Source organism: Vicugna pacos, chromosome 10, assembly GCF_048564905.1.
Source record: "Vicugna pacos chromosome 10, VicPac4, whole genome shotgun sequence".
Taxonomy (NCBI): Eukaryota; Metazoa; Chordata; class Mammalia; order Artiodactyla; family Camelidae; genus Vicugna; species Vicugna pacos.
The window spans coordinates 73088163-73106656 of NC_132996.1; the positions used below are offsets into that span (position 1 = coordinate 73088163).

The 18494-nt window shown below is 52.7% G+C and overlaps 1 protein-coding gene across 3 annotated transcripts; it reads left to right on the forward strand.

Annotated features, from left to right (window-relative positions):
• Positions 1-1192: 1192 nt before the first annotated feature.
• Positions 1193-18494, forward strand: LOC107034196 (tumor necrosis factor receptor superfamily member 26-like). 3 transcript variants are annotated; one of them, XM_072970524.1, is made up of 9 exons: positions 1193-1283; positions 9182-9218; positions 10494-10622; positions 11641-11758; positions 13127-13206; positions 15689-15781; positions 16276-16301; positions 17125-17383; positions 18068-18494. In XM_072970524.1, exons 1-8 carry the CDS (start codon positions 1227-1229, stop codon positions 17332-17334), a joined length of 750 nt encoding a protein of 249 aa, XP_072826625.1. In that variant the 5' UTR covers positions 1193-1226; the 3' UTR covers positions 17335-17383; positions 18068-18494. The 3 variants fall into 3 exon arrangements, with proteins under 3 accessions (XP_072826625.1, XP_072826626.1, XP_072826627.1); XM_072970525.1 differs by having other exon boundaries at positions 11644-11758; XM_072970526.1 differs by lacking the exon at positions 18068-18494 and having other exon boundaries at positions 17066-17197.

An 18494-nucleotide genomic window follows, 5' to 3' on the forward strand; every position in this document is an offset into this window, starting at 1 on the left:
TCATCAGGTCAGCTGTTGGGTGTCGAGATGCCGGTGGGGCCATCTAGGAGGGTGTGGGTGCAGAGCTGTGCCTCTCACCCCACCCCCACTCAGCACGCCCCCCACCTGCACCACCAACCCTGTGCCTGGCTTGGCTCCCAGGCTATGTGGGCAGGACGAGGACAGGGCAGCTGAACTGGGAGACAGGAAGCTCAGGAGGGCACGTGCCCTGGCCCGACCCCACCTTCCAGAAGCCCTAGAGCAGCAGGAGCAAGTTAGAGGAGGGGCACTTCCCCGGGGGACGTGACATCACCTCACTGGCACTCGTCACGTCCTGGGGTGACCTGCCAGCAGCTTGTAGTAGGAAGAACTTCTAGCAGAAGGGACCTGGGTCCCGGGCGGGGCTCAGAGACTGGAGCAGCCCACCGGCCCCTCCTGGAGTGTGGGGCTTCCTTGGGGGGAGGCATGGAGGAGGCTTAGGAGACCAAGGGGCCTGGAGCTCCCTGTTCACCTGCGGGGGCTGTAATCCGTCCCCCCCCCCAAGGAAGGGTCTCCTCCCCTGGAATCCCTCTCATCAGCCTGTGAGTGGAAAATGTTGTCACATCTGTAAACAAAGGACGTTGCAGCCATCAAGTCATCACAGGTTTCCCCAGTGATGCTGAGCCCTGAGGGAGCCCAGGACAGAGTCAAAGCGGCTGCCCCCTGCCGAGCCCTCGGCCACTGCAGTCGGCCCCCCAAAGGTGCCCCCGCCCCGAGGGGACTCAGGACGGGGAGCACAGGACACGGCCCTGGACAGCCAGGGCGCCCATCTGAGAACGATGTCAGGGAGCCCAGACCTTAGGACCTTCCCAGACCCAGAGAGGCGCTCGGCTCCCCAGCCTGAGGTAGCTGGTTTTCCTTCGTTGACAGGAGCCTTTTGAAGCTCTGACTGCCTGGACTTTGTTGCAAAAACGCCTGTCTGTGCTGGCTCTTCTCTCACCTCTGTGGACAGTCCCTCCGCTGGTCTGAGAGGCTGTCTCCTGTGGGAGCGGGGGGAGCGGCGGGTTAGTGGAAGCATGCTGTCTGGGGGGGCCGGGCCTGCGGAGTGGGCAGATCCAGGCGGGGACGGGCAGGGCCAATAAACGCGACGCTCGCTTCGGAAAGCCAATCAAAGCTTTGGACTAGGCGCCGGGGGCGCGGGGAGGGGCCCAGGTGGTATTTATAGTCGGCTGCTGCCACAGAGCTCGCTCGCTCTGCCTCGTCGCGACATGGCCTGGGGGCTTCTGATCGTCGTGTGGCCTTTGCTGCAGCAGCTGCTGGCGCAGGTGGGACGGCTGGGCGGCGCGGCTCGGGGGCTGCGGCGGGGGGGCTCCGGGGAGGGAGGACCCTGGGGGCCGGAAGGCGGCTGTGCCGGGGCGCGCGTCCCGGGTGAAGCTGACGCCGGCGGCGTGATAGTCACGGAAAGACTGCGATCAAGTCTGAGTGCTGGAGTCACAGGGGAAACACTCAGCACCCTGCACCCGGATCCCGACCCCGAGAGGGTGGCAGCGGGGGTTTTCCCCACTCCGCTCAGCCCCAGGCCGGGCGGAGGCCACGGCACCCCCTCGGCCACCAGTAGAGCCCCGGGGAGCCGGCGGACGAGCGGGCGGGTTTGGCTGCGGGGAGCGGGGGACGGAGCCGGCGGAGCTGGCGGAGGGGGACGGCAAGCAGATTCAGCGAAGGGGTGAGGGGCGTGGGGCGGGGGGCGGGGGGACATGTGCGGGGCGGGAGGAATGAATGGAGAGGGAGTCGGCAGAGGCCTGCTCCCGGCGCGGGGCGGGACGGAGGGCGGCGGGCGGCGCAGGAGCCGGCGGACGAGCGGGCGGGGTTGGCAGCGGGGAGCGGGGGACGGAGCCGGCGGGGATTGGGGGTGTGCGGAGGTCGGGGAGAAGTTCCTGGAGCGCCGGTAAAGCGCAGACCACAGAACCCTCCGCGGAGCAGGCGGGGCGGGCGGGGCGGGCGGAGCAGACTTGCAACCGGACAGAGGAGACGGCGGAACACGGGGCGGCGGCGGCGGGCGGCGGGCGGCGGGGCCCGGGGGCCACCGCTGACCGGGGCCTCGCCCACACCGCTGGGGGGTGAAGGCCGGGGCTGGGCGGCGTGGGCAGCCGCGGGGACACCGCTGCTCTCCCCTCAGCCTGGACAGGGTCACGCCAGGGTAGCGCGAGAAACCAGTCTGGAGGGTTGACTGAGCGCGCTGCTTCTCTGGGGGTGACCACCCGGCGCCTGCGGAAACGTCCGCTGGTGGCGGGTCTGTTTAGCGCAATCTCTCTGGACCTGACCGACAATGAGCAATGACCATGACTAATCGGGGACCCGGGAACTTCCTCCGGGAGCCTGATTGAAAATAAGTTTAGTTGTTTGTTTTTTTTTTTGTAGGGCGAAGAAAGTTAATTGTTCTTTTAAGTGGAAGTCCTGGGGATTGAACCCAGGACCTCGTGCATGCTAACCACGCATTCTACCACTTAAAGCTCACCTTTTTGAAGAAGTCCGGTTTATCACCTTGTCTTCTACGGACTGTGCTTTCGGTTTGCGACCTAAGGATGCTGTTGTGTCCAACGGCACAAAGCCTTCCCCCTAGGTTTTCTTCTAGGATTTTCATAGTGTTAAGTTTTACATTGAGGCCTATGATCCATTCTGAGTCAGTTTGGGTATACGATGAAACAAGTGTGGCTCCAGCTCCATTTGTTCATAGGTCAGGACCCATTTGTTCCCACACCGTGTACTGAGAAGGCTATCCTTTGTCCACTATGTTGCCCTGGGCCTTTGTCACAGTCAGGTGTCCATATATGTGTGTAGGATTAGTTCTGGTCGGTGACAGACCATTTTGAAGCCGGACTTCCTGCTCCACCAAATACCTCCAACCTGCCATGTCCCCTCGGCCGGAGCTCAGCAGCCCCCAGCACGGGTCGCCTCTTTGTTAGTGGGTTGTAGGAACTCTTTATATATTCTAGATAGGAGTCCTTTATCAGAGATGGGATTTGCAAATATTTTCTCCCACTCTGTAGGGTATCTTTCACTTCCTTGATAGTATCCTCTGAAGCACAAAAGGATTCCATTTTTATAAAGTCCAGTTTATCTATTTTTTTTCTTTTGTGTTCTCTGCTTTTGGTGTTACATCTGAGAGTCCTTTGCAAAGTCCAAGGTCATGAAGATTTACTGCTCCATTTTCTTCTAAGAGTTTTGCATTTTCGCTCTTATACTAGGTGTTTGATCCATTAGAAACGTTATTGATGTGAAGTTTACGTAACATAAAATTAGCCATGTTCAAGTGAACTATTCAGTGGCATTTAGTATATGCACAGCGATGCTCAGGCACCACCACTGTCTACTCCCAATATTTTTCTCCCTCCCAAATAAAACTCTCTATCCAATAAGCAGCCAGTTACTCTCCATCCCCTTTTCACAACAGTGCCTGGCAGGCACCAATCTGCTGTCTGTTTCTGCGGACTTACCTATTATAGGGATTTCATATAGATGGAATCATACAATATGTGACCTTTTCTGCCTGACTTCACTTAGCGTATTTTGAGGTTCATTGACAATGTAGCAGATACCAGTGCTTCATTCTTACTCATGGTGAAGTAATATTCCATTGTATGGATGTACCACCGTCGGTTTATCCGCTCGCTTGTTGAACGACATACGGATTATTTCCAGCTTTTGGCTGTTCACACACTGCTCCTTTGAACGTCTGTGGGAAAGTGCTGTGGGGCACGTTTGTGTGAGCCCCTGTCTGCAGCTCTCTGGGGGGTGGGCCTCGGAGGAGAGCTGCTGCGCATATGATCACTCCAGGCACTTTTCTGAGGACCCACCGACTTTGTGTTGATATGGTGGATTACACGAAGGGACATTTGGATGTTAAGTCAACATTCCTGGGATAAATTCCATTAGGTCACGAGGTATAATTCTTTTGATGTGTTACAGGTATAGTTTGCTAACATTTTCTTGAGGATTTTTGAGTGCGTGTTGATAAATATTGCTGGTCTGCAGTTTTTGGTGACGTCTCTGTCTGGTTTTGGTATCAGAGTAATTCGGGCCTCATGGAATATGTTGGAAAGTGTCCCCTCGTCTTCTATTTCAGGAGGAGTTTGTGAAGAATTAGGTGATTTCTTCATTTGGGGTGAAATTCAGCAGCGAAGCCACCTTCTGCCTTTTCCTCGTGGGCACTGTTTTGATTACTACTTCAGTCTCCTCACTTGCTACAAGTCTGTTCCCATTGTTCCTTCTTCTTGGGTGTGTCCCTCTAGGAATTTATCCACTTCACATACTGTCAGGACCTTTCACTGTCCCTGTGGCTAACGTCGAGGGACTAGAGCGCACAGTCTACTTTCAGAGAATCTCTGTCCTGAAAGAGACACATGACTTGCGGATAATGAGGCTCAGGCTCACAGCTGGACATCCACATGCGGTGTCCCTGGGCGGGGTGGGGGGTCACCTAGTGACTGAGTTCGGGTGAAGTCCAGTTTGTGTGTCTGTGCCTTTGTTGCCTGTGCCTCTGGTGTCACATCTAAGGAGACACTGCCAAACCCGAGGTCGGGAAGCTTTTCCACTATTTTCTTCTAGGAGTTCTGTCATTTTCAGTCTTGCTCTTTGGTCTTTGATCCATTTTCAGTTCCTTTTTGTGTGTGCTATAGGGCAAGGGGGCAACTTCATGTTTTTGCACGTGGATATCCAGTTTCCTGAGTATCACTTGTTACAAAGACTGTCCTTTCCTTGTTGAATGGTCCTGGGATTCTTGTCAAAAGTTGTCTGACCGCATATGTAAGGGTTTGTTCGGGGGCTGGCTCTTCTGCTGCATACCACACTCTTTCCCTTGCTGCTGAGTTTTGAAATCAGGCGGTGTGAGTCTTCCAACTTTGCTCTTCTTTTCAAGATTGTTGTGGCTATTTGGGGTCCGTTGAGAGTCCATATGAATTTGGGGATGGATTTTTCTTTGTACAAAGAATATCATTGGGAACGTGATGGGGACTGCATTGAATCTGGAGAGCTTTTTGTGTAGTCTTGACATCTTAGCAATATTAAGTCATCCCTCAAATGAACATGGGATGTCTTTGCACTTTCTGTGTTTTCTTTAAGCACTGTTTTATAGTTCAGTTTACATCTTTCACCTTCCTGCCTAAGTTAATTCCTAAGTATTTTAATCATTTTGATGCTGTTGTAAGTAGATTTTGCTTTTTCATTTATTTTTTGAACTGTTCACTGTTAATATATAGAAATGTAACTAATTTTTATGTTGATTTTGTGTCCTGTAGTTTTGCCGAATTTATTCATTCTAACAGGTTGTGGGTTTTTTTTTTTTTTTGGTGGAATTCTATTGTTTTCTTGCGTATAAGATCATGTTGTCTGTGAACAGAGATCATTTGATTTCTTCCTTTCCTATTTGGGTGGCTTTTATTTCTTTTTCTTACCTAATTATTCTGGCTAGAAATTCTAATGGTATGTTCAATAAAATTTTGAAGACCAGTATCCTCGTTCCTGATCTGAGAGTGCCAGTCTTCCCCGTAAAGGATGATGTTAGCTGAGGGTTTTCACTTATGGCCTTTATTGTCTTGAGTGTGTTTCTTTCTCTTCCTAGTGTAGGAGTGCTTTCATAATGGAATAGTATTGAATTTTGCCAAACGCTTTTCCCTGTTGACTGTGATGATCATGTTCAGCTCTCCTTCAGTTTGTTGCTGTTCTGCATTATATTACAGTGATTGATGTTTCGTACTGAATCGTCCGTGTATTCCAGGAACAAGGCCCACTCAGTCACGAGGTATAATCCCTTTAGCATGCAGGTGAATTTTCTTTGCTCTTCTGTTGAGGTTGTTTGCATCACTATTCATAAGGAGTGGTGGTCTGAGGTTTTCTTGTCTTGTCTTTGTCTGGCTTTGGGTGCTGCTGGCCTCACAGAATGACTTTGAAAGTGTTCCTCTCTCTTCAGTTTTGGGGGAAGAGAGAAGGGTTTTGTGTTCTTCTTTAAATGATGTTTGATGGAATTTACCAATAAAGCCATCTAATTCAGGGCTTTTCTTTTTTGTTTGTTGCAGACTCTTTTCCATTAAAAGTTGTCACGGGGCCTTGGTTATTGTGTAGTGTCCTTTTATTTCAAGGAAACTCACTTTAGCTTTTCTTCCAGGACAAGTCTAATGGCTACAAACTCCCAGCTTTGCTGGATGTAGAGTTCTAGGGTTACAGTTTTTCCTGTTAGCATCATGACTATGGCAACCCATCGCCTATCACCTGGTTCCCAAGGTTTCCAATAAGGAATCTGATCATCTTATTGAGAATTTCTATCACTTCTGTCTTGCTGTTTTAAAGATTCTCTTTTTGTCTTTGGACAATCTGAGTATGTGTCTCAACAGAAATCTCTTTGCCTTCGTCATACATGGAGTTTGATTAGCTTCGTGGATTTACAGATTCAAGTCTTGCGTCAAATCAAATATTGCAGGCCATTGTTTCTTCAAATAACTTCTCTGCGCCTTTCTCTCTCTCCTTTTTTCTCTGGGGCTCCTGCAATGCACAGAGTGGCCCACCTGACAGTACCCTTTTGGTCCCTTAAGTGCTGTCCACCTTTCTTTAATGTTTTTTCTTCCTGTTCCTCAGACTCAGTCATTTCAGATGTCTTATCTTCATGTTCTCTGATCTTTCCTCTGCCTGCTCAGATTTGCTTATGAATCCCTCTAGTGGATTTTCCATTTCAGCTACTGTACTGTTTAACTCCAGGTTCTCTTTTTCGTTTCCTCTCTCTATATTGATCTCTTTGCATTGTTCCTGTATCACTCTACTGACTTCGTGTCTTCCTTTAGTTCTTGGAGCATCTTTAAGAGAGTATTTTAGAGTTTTGTCTAGTAAGTCTGCCATCTGGCCTTCCTCTGGAATGTTTTCTGTCAGTTTGGTTTTTCACTTTGAATAGGCCGTGCTTTCCTGTTTCTTCATGTCTTGTGATTTTTTTTTCTTTAAAACAGAGGACTGACATTGATGGGTCTGCAGACCACCTTCAGATTACGCCAGCTATCCCACTGATGTCCTTGAGAAAAGTTGGAGTGCTGCCTCAGTCTGTCTTTTTCTCCCACAGCCTTAACACTGTGGAAGAGCACTGACCAATCATTTAAGAGATTGTTCCTCAGTTTGGGTTTGTCTGATGTCTTCTCATTTTCAGTGAAAACACCACCTAAGTGACATTGTGTTTTTTGCAGCTTAGTTCAGATAGTGTCTGCCAGGCTTGTTCACTGTAAGTTCACTTCTTTTCCCAATGTAATTACCAAGTATCTTGTGGGGAGTTGCTTTCAAACTATGTAAATGTTCTGTTTTACATTTACTACCGTTAACACATGTTGATGATCCTTGCGTGAAACAGTTGTTGCTGTGGTGTTTGCAAACTAGACTTTCTTGTTTGAAGTTATCTAAGTATGTTTTTCTGTTACATTTTGCTTCATTTTTCCCAAGGTAAAATACAACATAAAGCAATAAAAAGCTAAAAATGGAATTTATGCACTTTTGCACTGAAGGGAGAAACAGGGATCTGGGAGGACCGGGGGCATGAGGAAAGCAGAAGCAGAAATGAAAGGGAGAAAGGAACCAGAGGGAAAGCTTGATACCGTGAACACAGAACACGCTGGTGCAGATGGACTGAGGGTAGTAATCCCACGCACACAGATAAGTGAAACTCACTCGTGTATTATCAGGTTGAATTAGAAAGGAAAGTCCAGCACTGTGGCGTTGGTAAGGGCTATCCCTCAAAGGCAGGAGGGCAGCACGTAGATGGCCGCGCAGAGCACGGCAGCCCGCGGCGCGCGCGAGGCTGGGCACAGAGGCGCCAGGCAGCGTCTCACCGTCACGGGGAAGGGCGCGCAGGCCGCAAAGCCGCAGTGGGGAGGAGCAGTGCGCGGCCTGCTGCTCGGGGGGAGAAAATAATAACTGAGTCCTGTCTTCGCAACACTTCCGTTCTATAAAGTCACTTTGAGCACAGAATTAGCCAACGCTGACCACGGCCTATAGAGACGGGCAAGGTGAGTTCCCTGGGAGCTTCTAGCTGCAGCATTTTCACCAACCTGTCAGTACAGAATCTGGTTTTATGAGTGTTTCTGTTTAAAGACACCTGACTTAATATGTAGTTAATTCAGTGTAAGTCGTGCCTGCACAAAGTTTATTCAACGTACCTGTTTTTCATCACATGTGTGTAAAACACGTCACAGCCTTCTTGTGCTTCAGAATTCCAGGCAGCACACCCACGCTGCACTAGGGACCGTTTTAAACAGCAAAATCACCAACAACACAAAACTATGAAAAACTGGCTGCAGAAGGGACACTGCACTCTGAGACCTGACATAAGAAGGCAGCATCACCTTGGTCGGCCTCAGCTAGGAACGTGTATGTCGGGAATGGAGGCTCTTGCTACTCTGCCCGTGTCTAAGAAAGCACCACGAGTCTCAACTCTGGGGTCACAAATAAATGTTAGCACGTAAGCGAGTTCAAAAATAACAGAATTCATCAAATAATGTGGATCGACTGTCCTAGTGAAACAACATGACACATATGTAAACAATAACGCAGCCTCAAAATACAAAAGGCAAAAATTGACATCATTGCTTGATGTACTCTCCAAGTCTAGAAACTTAGTAGGAGGTTTTAATATACCTCAGAACCAACAAATGGAGCAGAAAAAAGCAGTAATTATATACAAATATTAAGACCACATAACAGGTTTCTGTGTATGTGTACATGTTCACACATACAGTGATGTACACACTCAGGTACACATAGATCAGCTCAGATCCCTGTGCCCACACATAGACAGTATCTTTTCCTGATAAAATGTGTATGCAACTGCATAAAAAAGTCAACTATCTACTAGAAAGAAACAAAAGACTCACTAAATTTTGAAGGATCCCTACCCCAAAGGATCTAGTTTTGACCTTGCAAATAGACTAGATGTCAGCCATTGGGATAGATTACAAAGCCACATGCATTTGGGAACTAAAGACATATTCCCCCTGGATGATCCTGCTCGGTATAGCGAGTGGAACAGCAGAGAGATCAAGGCGACGTTCCCATGTGTGATCCTCCTACGAAGCCCACCCGCCACGAGGGAGGCAGGGCTCTGGGCTGGCAGGTGGCTGGCACTCCCTGCTCGAGCCTGTGTGCTTCCACCAGGAGCAGAGGCCGCTCTTGATAATGCCAGTCTCCTTTCTGATTGAAGGTGACCATGACAACAAGGGAGACCCTGTGTGACCCAGGTGAGTACAAGGGTACGAGCCTCTGCCTCTGCTATAAACTCTGTCCAGCTGGTGAGTCCAGGATGACTTCCAGGGCCTTCTGGGACAGACCTCCTACCTCGGAGAAGGGAGCTGTTGGACCCTTTGAGCAGAGCTGGGGGGAGCATCTGCTGTCTCTGGGTGAGAGGGCCTCTCCTTGGCAGCCGTCCAGCGCCCCACCCCTGCACCCACTTTGGGGGCTCTTGTGGGAACAGCAGGGTTATGTGCTGGTTTTGACGAGGATGAGGTGTGTTCAGCAGGGCTTGGGGGACAGAAGTGGGGTGCATGCCCGGGCTGGACAGGCCCACCTTCCTCCTGTCAGGAGGGCAACAGTGGGCACCCAAGGGCGGGAAGTTTCTAGTGGGGAGGTGCCCGTCACCACTGCCTCATGCACAAATCCATCCATTCTCGTGAGGATGCTCTGAAGTCAGAACCCACCCCATTCCCGACCCTACCGCACCTCCCGGCCAAGTGCTGCATAACACCTGGGCCTTTGTGGGGACCGTGGTCCCAGGCCCACGGCCCGCATGCCAGTGAGACTCACCATCCCGCACCCCAGCGACACGTGCAGACGGCATGCTCCCACGATCAGGGAAGCTGCCTTCTCGCTCTCCCATTGTAAGGGGCCAGCCGCACACCTGTGCCCTCACATTCTGCGCCACCCACTCAGATACCTGCACACGTGCCTCGTTTTATCCACAACCTGTGCCTTCTCGGGACTCCTGTTTCAGACACCAGGCCCCAAACCCCTGGACCACTGAGCCCCGCCGCTCCCCACACACCTGGACGTGCACGCCATATACATCTGTACACATGCCCATCTGTGCATGCACACACACACACACTTACACAAAGCACATTTAGGAAGGAATGAGACAGAGTTGGTCTGACGTGGTATCTGGTGAACTCTGCCCTGGAAGGTTGTGAGTTGGCTCTGTGCCAGTCTTCGCCGAAGGTGAGCACGGGGCCAGGAGGGAGCTGCTGAGTCTGCTGGGCTGAGGGTGAGGGATTCCAGTCCCGCCAGGCCAGCTCCAGCACCCACACACTCCAGGGCACCGAGGGGCGGTACAGGTTTCTGGTTCCTGTTCCACAGGCAGCCCCAGATCAATCCAGAATGTTCCAAGGAGGCAAGAGGGGTGGTCCTGTGCAAGGGATCCGGCCCCAAACCTTCTCAAGGACAGGCCTCACAGACTGAGCGTGTCTGGGGCAGAACAGGATGGCCCTGGGCCCCCACCTCCCCTTTGTCCCCCCTCACAGGCTACTACCTCACCGAGCTGTTCCAGGAGGGCCGCAGCGTCAGAGCGTGCAGGGAGTGTGAGTCTGGGACGTTCAGGTCCCACCCCAGTGCGGAGACCAGCTGCGTGCACTGCGCCCTCTGCCGCGACGGTAAGTGGCGGCGGTCGGGCAGACGTGCTGTGGCGACACGCCTGGGTGGCCTCCCCAGAGGAAAAGGTCCCAGCTGGACATGGTGACGGAGCTGCTGGGGCAGCTGGGACAGAGCGCTGGGTTTCGTCGCCATGGTGTGTGTACCAGCTAAAGACTCCACGTGCAGGCCGTTAAGAGCTCAGAGCTGCTGGACGGACGGACGAGAGGCAGAAGTTCTGAAACTGTCAGCAACAAAGCGCCTCTAAACATGTGTTTTAAAATACCATCTGCATTCGCCAAAATGACCCCAGAAAAGATACTTTAAGGAAATCTCAATCTGCCAAGTAATGCCGTGAGATTGTAAGCAAGGAGACGCCATGCGCTAAGACTGTCCACTTTCCACGGACAGATTCTTAGATTTTGCGCATTCCCAGTGAAAATCCCAACAGGGTGCGCCAGCGCCTCGTGCGGTGCACCATAAGCGTGCACAGGTTTGTTTTAGGTATTTTGGGAGGCGGGTAATTAGGTTTACTGATTGATTTATTTTTAGAGGAGGTACTGGGGATTGAACCCAGGACCAAAAAAAAAGTCTCAACAGGTGTCTTTGTGAAACTTGGTGAAGTGACAATGAGGAGACTCTGCAGGAAGAGACAGCTAAGCCAGGTGATGCTCCGTCAGCGGTGAACAGGGGGCCAGTGGAAACCGCCCCACGGGGCGAGAAGTGGGGTGTGGCACCGTGACCGTGCCCTTTACAAACCTGCTGGGATGGGTCATTCATGGTCACATGGAGTGGTGGCCTTTTCTCCGTGGGGCAGACAAGATGGACAGAATGATTTGAGGTCATTTCTGAGGAGGTGGCCCTTTCCCCCCAGCACAGATGGCAGGGCCACCACTGGCCCCTACGCAGACAGCCCGGGTTGCAGGGAACAAGGTCTGGCTGTTATCTCTCCATCCCTGCTGAGAAGGGAGGGCGCGGGCAGCTTTGGGCGTCCTCAGACAGGGTCCTGGCCCTGGTGACTGACCCCCATCTTCCCTCCAGCAGATCAGGAGGTGGTGGTTGAGTGCTCCCCGACCTCCGACCGGCAGTGCCAGTGCAAGGAGGGCCGCTTCTACTGTGACTCGGGGAGCTGCACGGAGAGCTGCTTCCGCTGTAAAAGGTCCAGCCTCGGGGGCCCGGGCCTGCATCCCCTCCCCTACTCACTGCCTGTTGCGCTTTGGGTCACTCATGTTGCCGCCCCGTCCCAGACCCCCATTTTCCCATCTGTCACGTGGGGCTAATGGTAGCACCTGCCCCAGGGAGGGGTCCTGAAGATTAAGTCAGCACATCACCTGGGCTGCTTGACGTCAGGGCTCCTTCATTCACTCCTTCGTTTACAAATGAGTATGAGCCCTACTGGGGCCTGCAGGCCTAGCACCCGCCTGGCGCCCCCAGCCATGGTGGAGTCCATCCAAACACACACTCGGGGGCAGAGAGGGGACAGAGGGGCTACTGGAGACAGTCGCTACAGCAGAGGCCCAAGGAGGGAGGGAAGGTTCCGGGGAAAGTGAGCAGTGGACAGAGACAACGGCCGTGCTTTGCACTGGGGCCTGAGTTTCCCAAAAACCCACTGAGGTGTGTTCTTTCACAGCTCGGGAGACCAGAGGTCTGAAACCACGGTGTCAGCCCTGCTCCCTCTGCAGGCGCTCCTTCGTCACTTCCTGCTGCTTTCCATGTTGCTGGCAGTCCTGGGCTCTCCTTGGCTTGTAGACACATCACTTGTGTCTCTGCTCCTACTTTCAAGTCATCTTCTCTGTTCTCAAGTGTGTCTGTGTCCCTTGTCTTTACATGGCCTTGCCTCTGTCTGCATGCAGTTTCCCTCTTATGACGACATTGGTCATTGATTCAGATCCACCCTGATCCAGTATGACCTTGTCTCCACACAATTACAGCTGCAAAGACTCTGTTGCCAAAGAAGGTCGCATTCTGTCCAGGCAGGTGTGGATTCAGTGAGGCTATTGGGGGAGACATTGACAGTGGTGAAGCCACTAGCAAAATAGTTCACATTTGTAGACTCTTAACTGCAACTCAAGACCATGTTGAACAATTGGCTCTTGAACCTGACAAGTCCAAAGTAAGGGCTGCCTTCAGGTCTGGTTTGATCAGGGCTCTGGCGTCTCTGGACTTGCTTCTCTGTCCCCTTCTCCATGAGCTTCATCTTTAGGCTGATTTTCCTCTTGGTAGAGAGATGGCTACAACAGGTCCAGTCCTCATAGCCACACACAGCTCTGTTCAGGAATAGAGACAGAGGGAGCCCCCCTACAGCCGTGTATCACAGCGAATGCCCAAGCTTCCTTCTCATTGAGCCCCCTTTGGGCAGGATAGCCTGGGAAATGCCAGGACACTGATTGCCTGCTGCCTGGTGGGCCAGCCCAGGAGGAGGGGCTGGTCCCTCTGGCCCCTGGCCTGTGGGTGGTGAGAAGGACGCTTGGGGCCGGGTGTGGGCAGGGAGAAGACGTGCTCAGGGAGTCTTTGCTCTCCCTCTCAGATGTGAAGGCAGCACCGTCCTTCATCCATGCAATGCCACCAGGGATACAGTTTGTGCCACAGAAAGTAATCCAAAGCCAGGTAAGAGTCCAATTCCATCTCGTCAATCCATAAAGGCACAAAGTTAAGGCTGTGTGGGCCCTGAGGTCCCTGCCGTCACCACTCAGCTCTGCTGCTGCGGAAGAAGCTGGAGGCTATGAGCAAACAGGTGCTCAGCTGCGTGTGAACAAAACTTCACGCACAGAAGTAGGCAGTCGGCCGGACTGGGCTGGTAGGTCACTGTTCAAGGGGCCCTGTCTTGAATAAACGAATAGGATCCTTGGGGACAAGCTGCAGCCTCCTCGTCCTTGCTGCCCAAGTTGGGGCCGTGTGGGGTCAGGCTGAGCCGCCCCGGGCTGACCAGGTAGCTCCTGGGTGTCATCCTGCCCCACGTTCACAGGGAGCAAAGGGGAGCAGAGTGGCTGGGCCAGCCAGGGCAGCACCTTTCTCCCCCTGTAGGTGGCGCACTCTATCCCCCGTCCTCCTCTCCCAACATCCCAACGTCCTGACATGCCAGGTTCCTGCCCTTCCCGGGATTCTCCCAGTGGGTCTTGAGGACATGAGGTTGGGCACCAGCCAGGCGCGGACAGGATGCTCCTGTGTTAGTGTCTGTGGGAGAGTCTTGCCCGTTTTGTTTTTTTTTAAAGATTTTTCTTTTTAATTGAAGTATAGTCAGTTACAATGTGTCAGTTTCTGGTGTACAGCACAGTGTTTCAGTCATCCGTATTCCTGCATGTTCGTCTCCAGATTCTTTTTCATTATAGGCTATTACAAGATATTGAATGTAGTTCCCTGTGCTAAAGAGCAGAAACTTGTTAATTTTATATATAGTAGTTAGTATCTGCAAATCTCGAACTCCCCATTTCTCCTTTCCCACCCCTCCCCCCCGGGAACCATGTTTGTTTTCTATGTCTGTGAGTCTGTTTCTGTTTTGTAAATAAGTTCATTTGTGTCTTTTTTTTTTTTAAGACTGTCACCCATTTTCATATTGGGTTGTCTAGGGGTTTTGTTTTCTTGTCTTTGGTGATTATTTATCACTTGGGACATGAGCCCTTTGCATTGGAAATCTCTCCCCCATCTGCCAGGTGCCCGTTTATTCACTTCGCGGGGTCGCTTGTTGACAGAGGCCCTGCATGTTAGTGTGGTCGAGTTTGTCACCGTTTTCCTGATTTGAGAAATGTTTGCTCACCCGGTAGAGACATTCTGTCGCGTGACCTGCCGGCAGCCGTATGGTCTTACATTTCTCGTTTCATTCTGCATGACCCTGGAGTTAAGTTGGCATGGTGTGAGGTAGGGGTCGGCGTTAGGTGGGTTTTTTCCCAAGTGCGTGAAAGGATGACCCAGATGGTGTTGAGGACCATCCCTTCCCCGCTCTCCGGGTTCCTGGGTTGTAACTGAGCAGCCATCTGGGCGTCCTCTCTGTTCCGGGACCAGTGCCACCTTCATGCCCCGTTGCCTCCTTTCTTGGACTCGGCACATCCATTTACGTTTCAGAATTGGCTGGTCGATTCCTTTTTTTTTTTTTAAATTGAAGTACAGTCTGTTTACCCTGGTGTGTTAATTTCCGGTGTGCTGCATAGTGATTCCTTTATACATATGTATACATCCTTTTTCATGTTCTTTATCCTTATAGGTTATTACAAGATATTGAACATAGTTCCCTGTGCTAGACAGTAGGACCTTGTTGTTTATCTACTTTATATATAGTAGTTTATATATCTGCAAATCCCAAACCCCCAGTTTATCCCTGCCCACCTTGATTTCCTTTTGGTTTCAATAACATGTAAAGACATTTAAAGGCTATTTCAACACCAGAAAAGAAGAGAGAATTAGAAAGGGCCTAATTTGAGAATAAAGAAAAGCCTTTACGTAGGATGGTGGCACCACGTGAAAGATTCACTCCACTGTCCTCTGTCCTTCAACAGGTGACATCAGGGTGGCTGAGCGTCCACAGCCCTGATGGGCCTCCCCTGCCCCCCAGATCTGTGTGTCCAGGGCTCCTCGGGGTGCTGAGAGCCCACCAGGGTGAGACAGACACACCCTAGTGGTCACTCCAGACATGTCCCCAGGGTGGACCCGGCTCTGTCCCTTGAGCCACCATGGCCAGGCCTTGCTCCAATCAGGACAGGCCATCCACTTCCTCCTCCCAGCCTCCTCCTCCAGGCTCTGCCTCCTGCTGCTCATGGAGTATATCCGGCAGCTGCGACCACTTGCACCTGAGCCCCTTACTGAGATGCCAGGACCCCTTGTTGCTCTTCCAATGGCTCAGATCTCCTGCTGCTTCCGAGGACCTGAGCAGGACCTCCCAGCCTCTGAGCCCAGGGTCTTGTCTGAGCAGAAGGATCAGCCTGTCCTGCCTTCTGCTGGAGCGGTTCACAGCGATGGTCGGCTTGGGAGCACTTTGGGGCCTGCAGAAGGCAATGCTGCCACCCATCCCAGAGGGGGACTCTCCTCCAGCATGTCACTGAGATGAGGAGAGTGTGCCTGACTCTGTGACAGCATTCTCTCCTCTGCTTCTTTCCAGGAATCTCAAGCTGTTGGTGGGCACTACTTGTGCTCCTCCCCATCTTCGCCATCCTCAGCATTCCCATCACCCTTCACAACCATAGCAAAAACGGTAATCATGGTCACATCAGTCCTGGAGAAAACAAGATCGCAGCTGCACCGGGAGCTCAGGAACGGGGGCCTGGGGCTCATGGTTCCTCATGGGGGGGCGTCTCATTTGAAACACAGCTACACTCACTTTCTAACTCGGGGGCCTCTCATGCCTCTGATCTCGGGGCCACCTGCTTCGGGCTTCCGGACACACAGGACTTAAGACCAGGATCTCAGGTCAGCTGGTTGGAGACAGGGTGTCCAGGGTGCCCTGTCCGGGAAGCAGGGAGAGACTGTTGCTGCCCGAGCCAGGGGCATCCTCAGGGAGGCAGGCCCCCAGGGCTGGTGAAGCTCACCAAGTAAGGCCCCTCCTGCATTCTCTCAGGGGGTCATCGATTTCATGAAACTTTAGGACACTTTCTTTGCTGTGAGTTCAAGGCAGCTCCTCTCCCTCAGAGAAGCCACTGTGACAGGTAATATCTATTATATTTCTTTCTCTGTCTTTTTGATTTGCAGAAGATCCGAATGAGCCAGGCAGTCCTGTAAGTCTCCCCCTGGGATTTGTCCAGTGGGGCCCCGGGTGACATCTGGGGTGGGGGCGGGCGCGGGGCGCCCCAGGCCTCCCACCTGCACCCACTGCTCAGCCTGGACCGTGGTGTCTGCACTCACTTCAGCAGAGCCCTGGGGCATCTGTGCTGGAAGAGAACTTGAATTCTGCTGGTCGTCTGACCACGGAGAGGCAGCTGAAGCCCAGGGGACAAAGGGCTTTGTCTGGGTTTCCCAGGGCTGCAGAAACAGTTCCCCACTGACCCCAGGGCTTGAGACACTAGGAACGTACTGTCCGCAGTTCTGGGGACCATGAGTCCAAAGTCAAGGGGCTGATTGGGCTGGTTTCCTGTGGGGGGCTCTGGGAGAGGGTCCTTCCTGGAAGCTTCTTTTGCTAGGGACTGGACATCCTCGGCTTGTGGACACGTCACTCCAGTTTCTGCCATCTTCGTGTGGCCTCTCACTGTGTGTCTCTGTGTCTCCAAATCTCTCTCCTTTTAAGGACAGTAGTCGTGAGATGCAGGTCCCACACTAGTCCAGTATGACCTTAGCTGCAAAGACCCTGTTTCTAAATAGGCCCCATCCACAGGCACTAGGGACTGGGATGTGGGTGCCACCATATAACCCACCTCCGGCTAACTCCCCAGGGATGCTCAAGTGGTTGGTGGCAGAGCAGGGGCCTGACCCCATGCCGTGTTCCTCTCTAAGATGCACAGCCCTTACTTACCTGTCAGATGGTTGGCGTTTCTCTCCCTGACAGTGACTTGGGAAAGGCCTGCGCTGCCTCCTGTCACCAGAAGAAATGACTTTGTCCCTTAGTCACCTAGAAGCAGCCAGCCTGATGCGACGTGGACGGGCCCTGAGAGGGGCCGACCAGCCCCTGGCCAGGAGACAAGGCCGCTGTCGGTGGGGGAGGACTCAGCCCTGACACCCCAGGCTGGGGCCAGCCCGGGGCCCTCCCACGACCCTGAGGAAAGCATGGAGCTGCAGGTGGTGGTGGTGGAAGGAAGTCCTGCAGCCCCAGGGTAGACGCCAGGCCCAGGCGGAGGCATCCCCCTCCCTCAGTAGGCTGGAGCAGGTACGTGGGCATCTGGGTGGGTCTGACTGGCGGCAGGCCCGCTGGGCGAGCTTGCTGTGTGCAGCGCTGTGTGCAGGGCCTCCTGCAGATTCCCTGGGGCTGCTCTGACAAAGCCCCGCAGCTGCGGCTGGGAGGCTGGTGTTTACACAACAGACATTTATTGTCTCCTGGTTCTGGAGGCTGGAAGTCCAAGATCCAGGTGGCCGCAGGGTTGGTTCCTGCGAGGGCTGTGAGGGAGAATCTGGTCCGGGCCTCTGCCCCAGCTTCTGGTGGTTTCTGGCCATCTGTGGGTCTCCTTAGCTGGCAGAAGCATCACCCATCTCTGCCTATTTTATCTGATTGTTGGCTCATAAACTGCCCACCGTGTACCCAGGCCTCCAACAAAACTGATGATGGCTAAACACCTTGAGGAAGTGGGCGCATTGTAACCCTGCGTAGAGCAGCTGCCGTAGTGCGGCTCTAGCTACGGGAAGAAGCAACGGGGGAGAGCATTTCCTGGGTCACAACAGACCAGCAGGACGGGCGAGCCAGAGAGCTCTTTGGTTATCTGCAGGGCCTGCTCCACACATTAGCATCTTGACTGGCATGTCAACAGAATCTTCACCTGATCTAGGAATAAGACTTCCTAGTGCTGTGGGCCAAAATTAGTCACGAAATGTCTCCCAAAATATTGATCCAATTTAGGACCAAAGGGAAGCCATGTGAATGAAAACCATCGCCAGCCCTATCAGTAAACAAAGGACGCTGTCACCAGCCGCCGCCACCGGGAGGGAACTCAGGATTCAGACAAGCAGGCAGCCTGGCCTCTGCAGCGCCCCCAAGGGTGCCCTCGAGAGGTCTCAGGATGGGAAAGAACAGAACACTGGCCCTAGACAGCTAAGCTGCAGATCAAAGGAGTAATGGCAATGAGCCCAGACCTTTCGCCTTCCCACACATAGAGAAGCACTAAATTCCTTAACCTGGGGTAGCTGGTTTTCTTTAAGTAACAGGAGCCTTTTGATGTTCTGACTCCCTGGTCTTGACCCTCTGTCTGACTGTTCCCAATAAATGCAAGTGCTCTGGAGGCGCTCAGGGAGTCGGTCTCCACCTCCCTGTCACTCTCCTGACTTTA

Excerpts from the sequence above, each read along its gene's own strand:
- LOC107034196 (XM_072970524.1), top strand. The coding sequence starts at position 1,227 with ATGGCCTGGGGGCTTCTGATCGTCGTGTGGCCTTTGCTGCAGCAGCTG. Across the intron at positions 1,284-9,181 it reads TGCAGCAGCTGCTGGCGCAG|GTGACCATGACAACAAGGGA; the intron begins GTGGGACGGCTG and ends TTCTGATTGAAG. Across the intron at positions 13,207-15,688 it reads AGAAAGTAATCCAAAGCCAG|GAATCTCAAGCTGTTGGTGG; the intron begins GTAAGAGTCCAA and ends GCTTCTTTCCAG.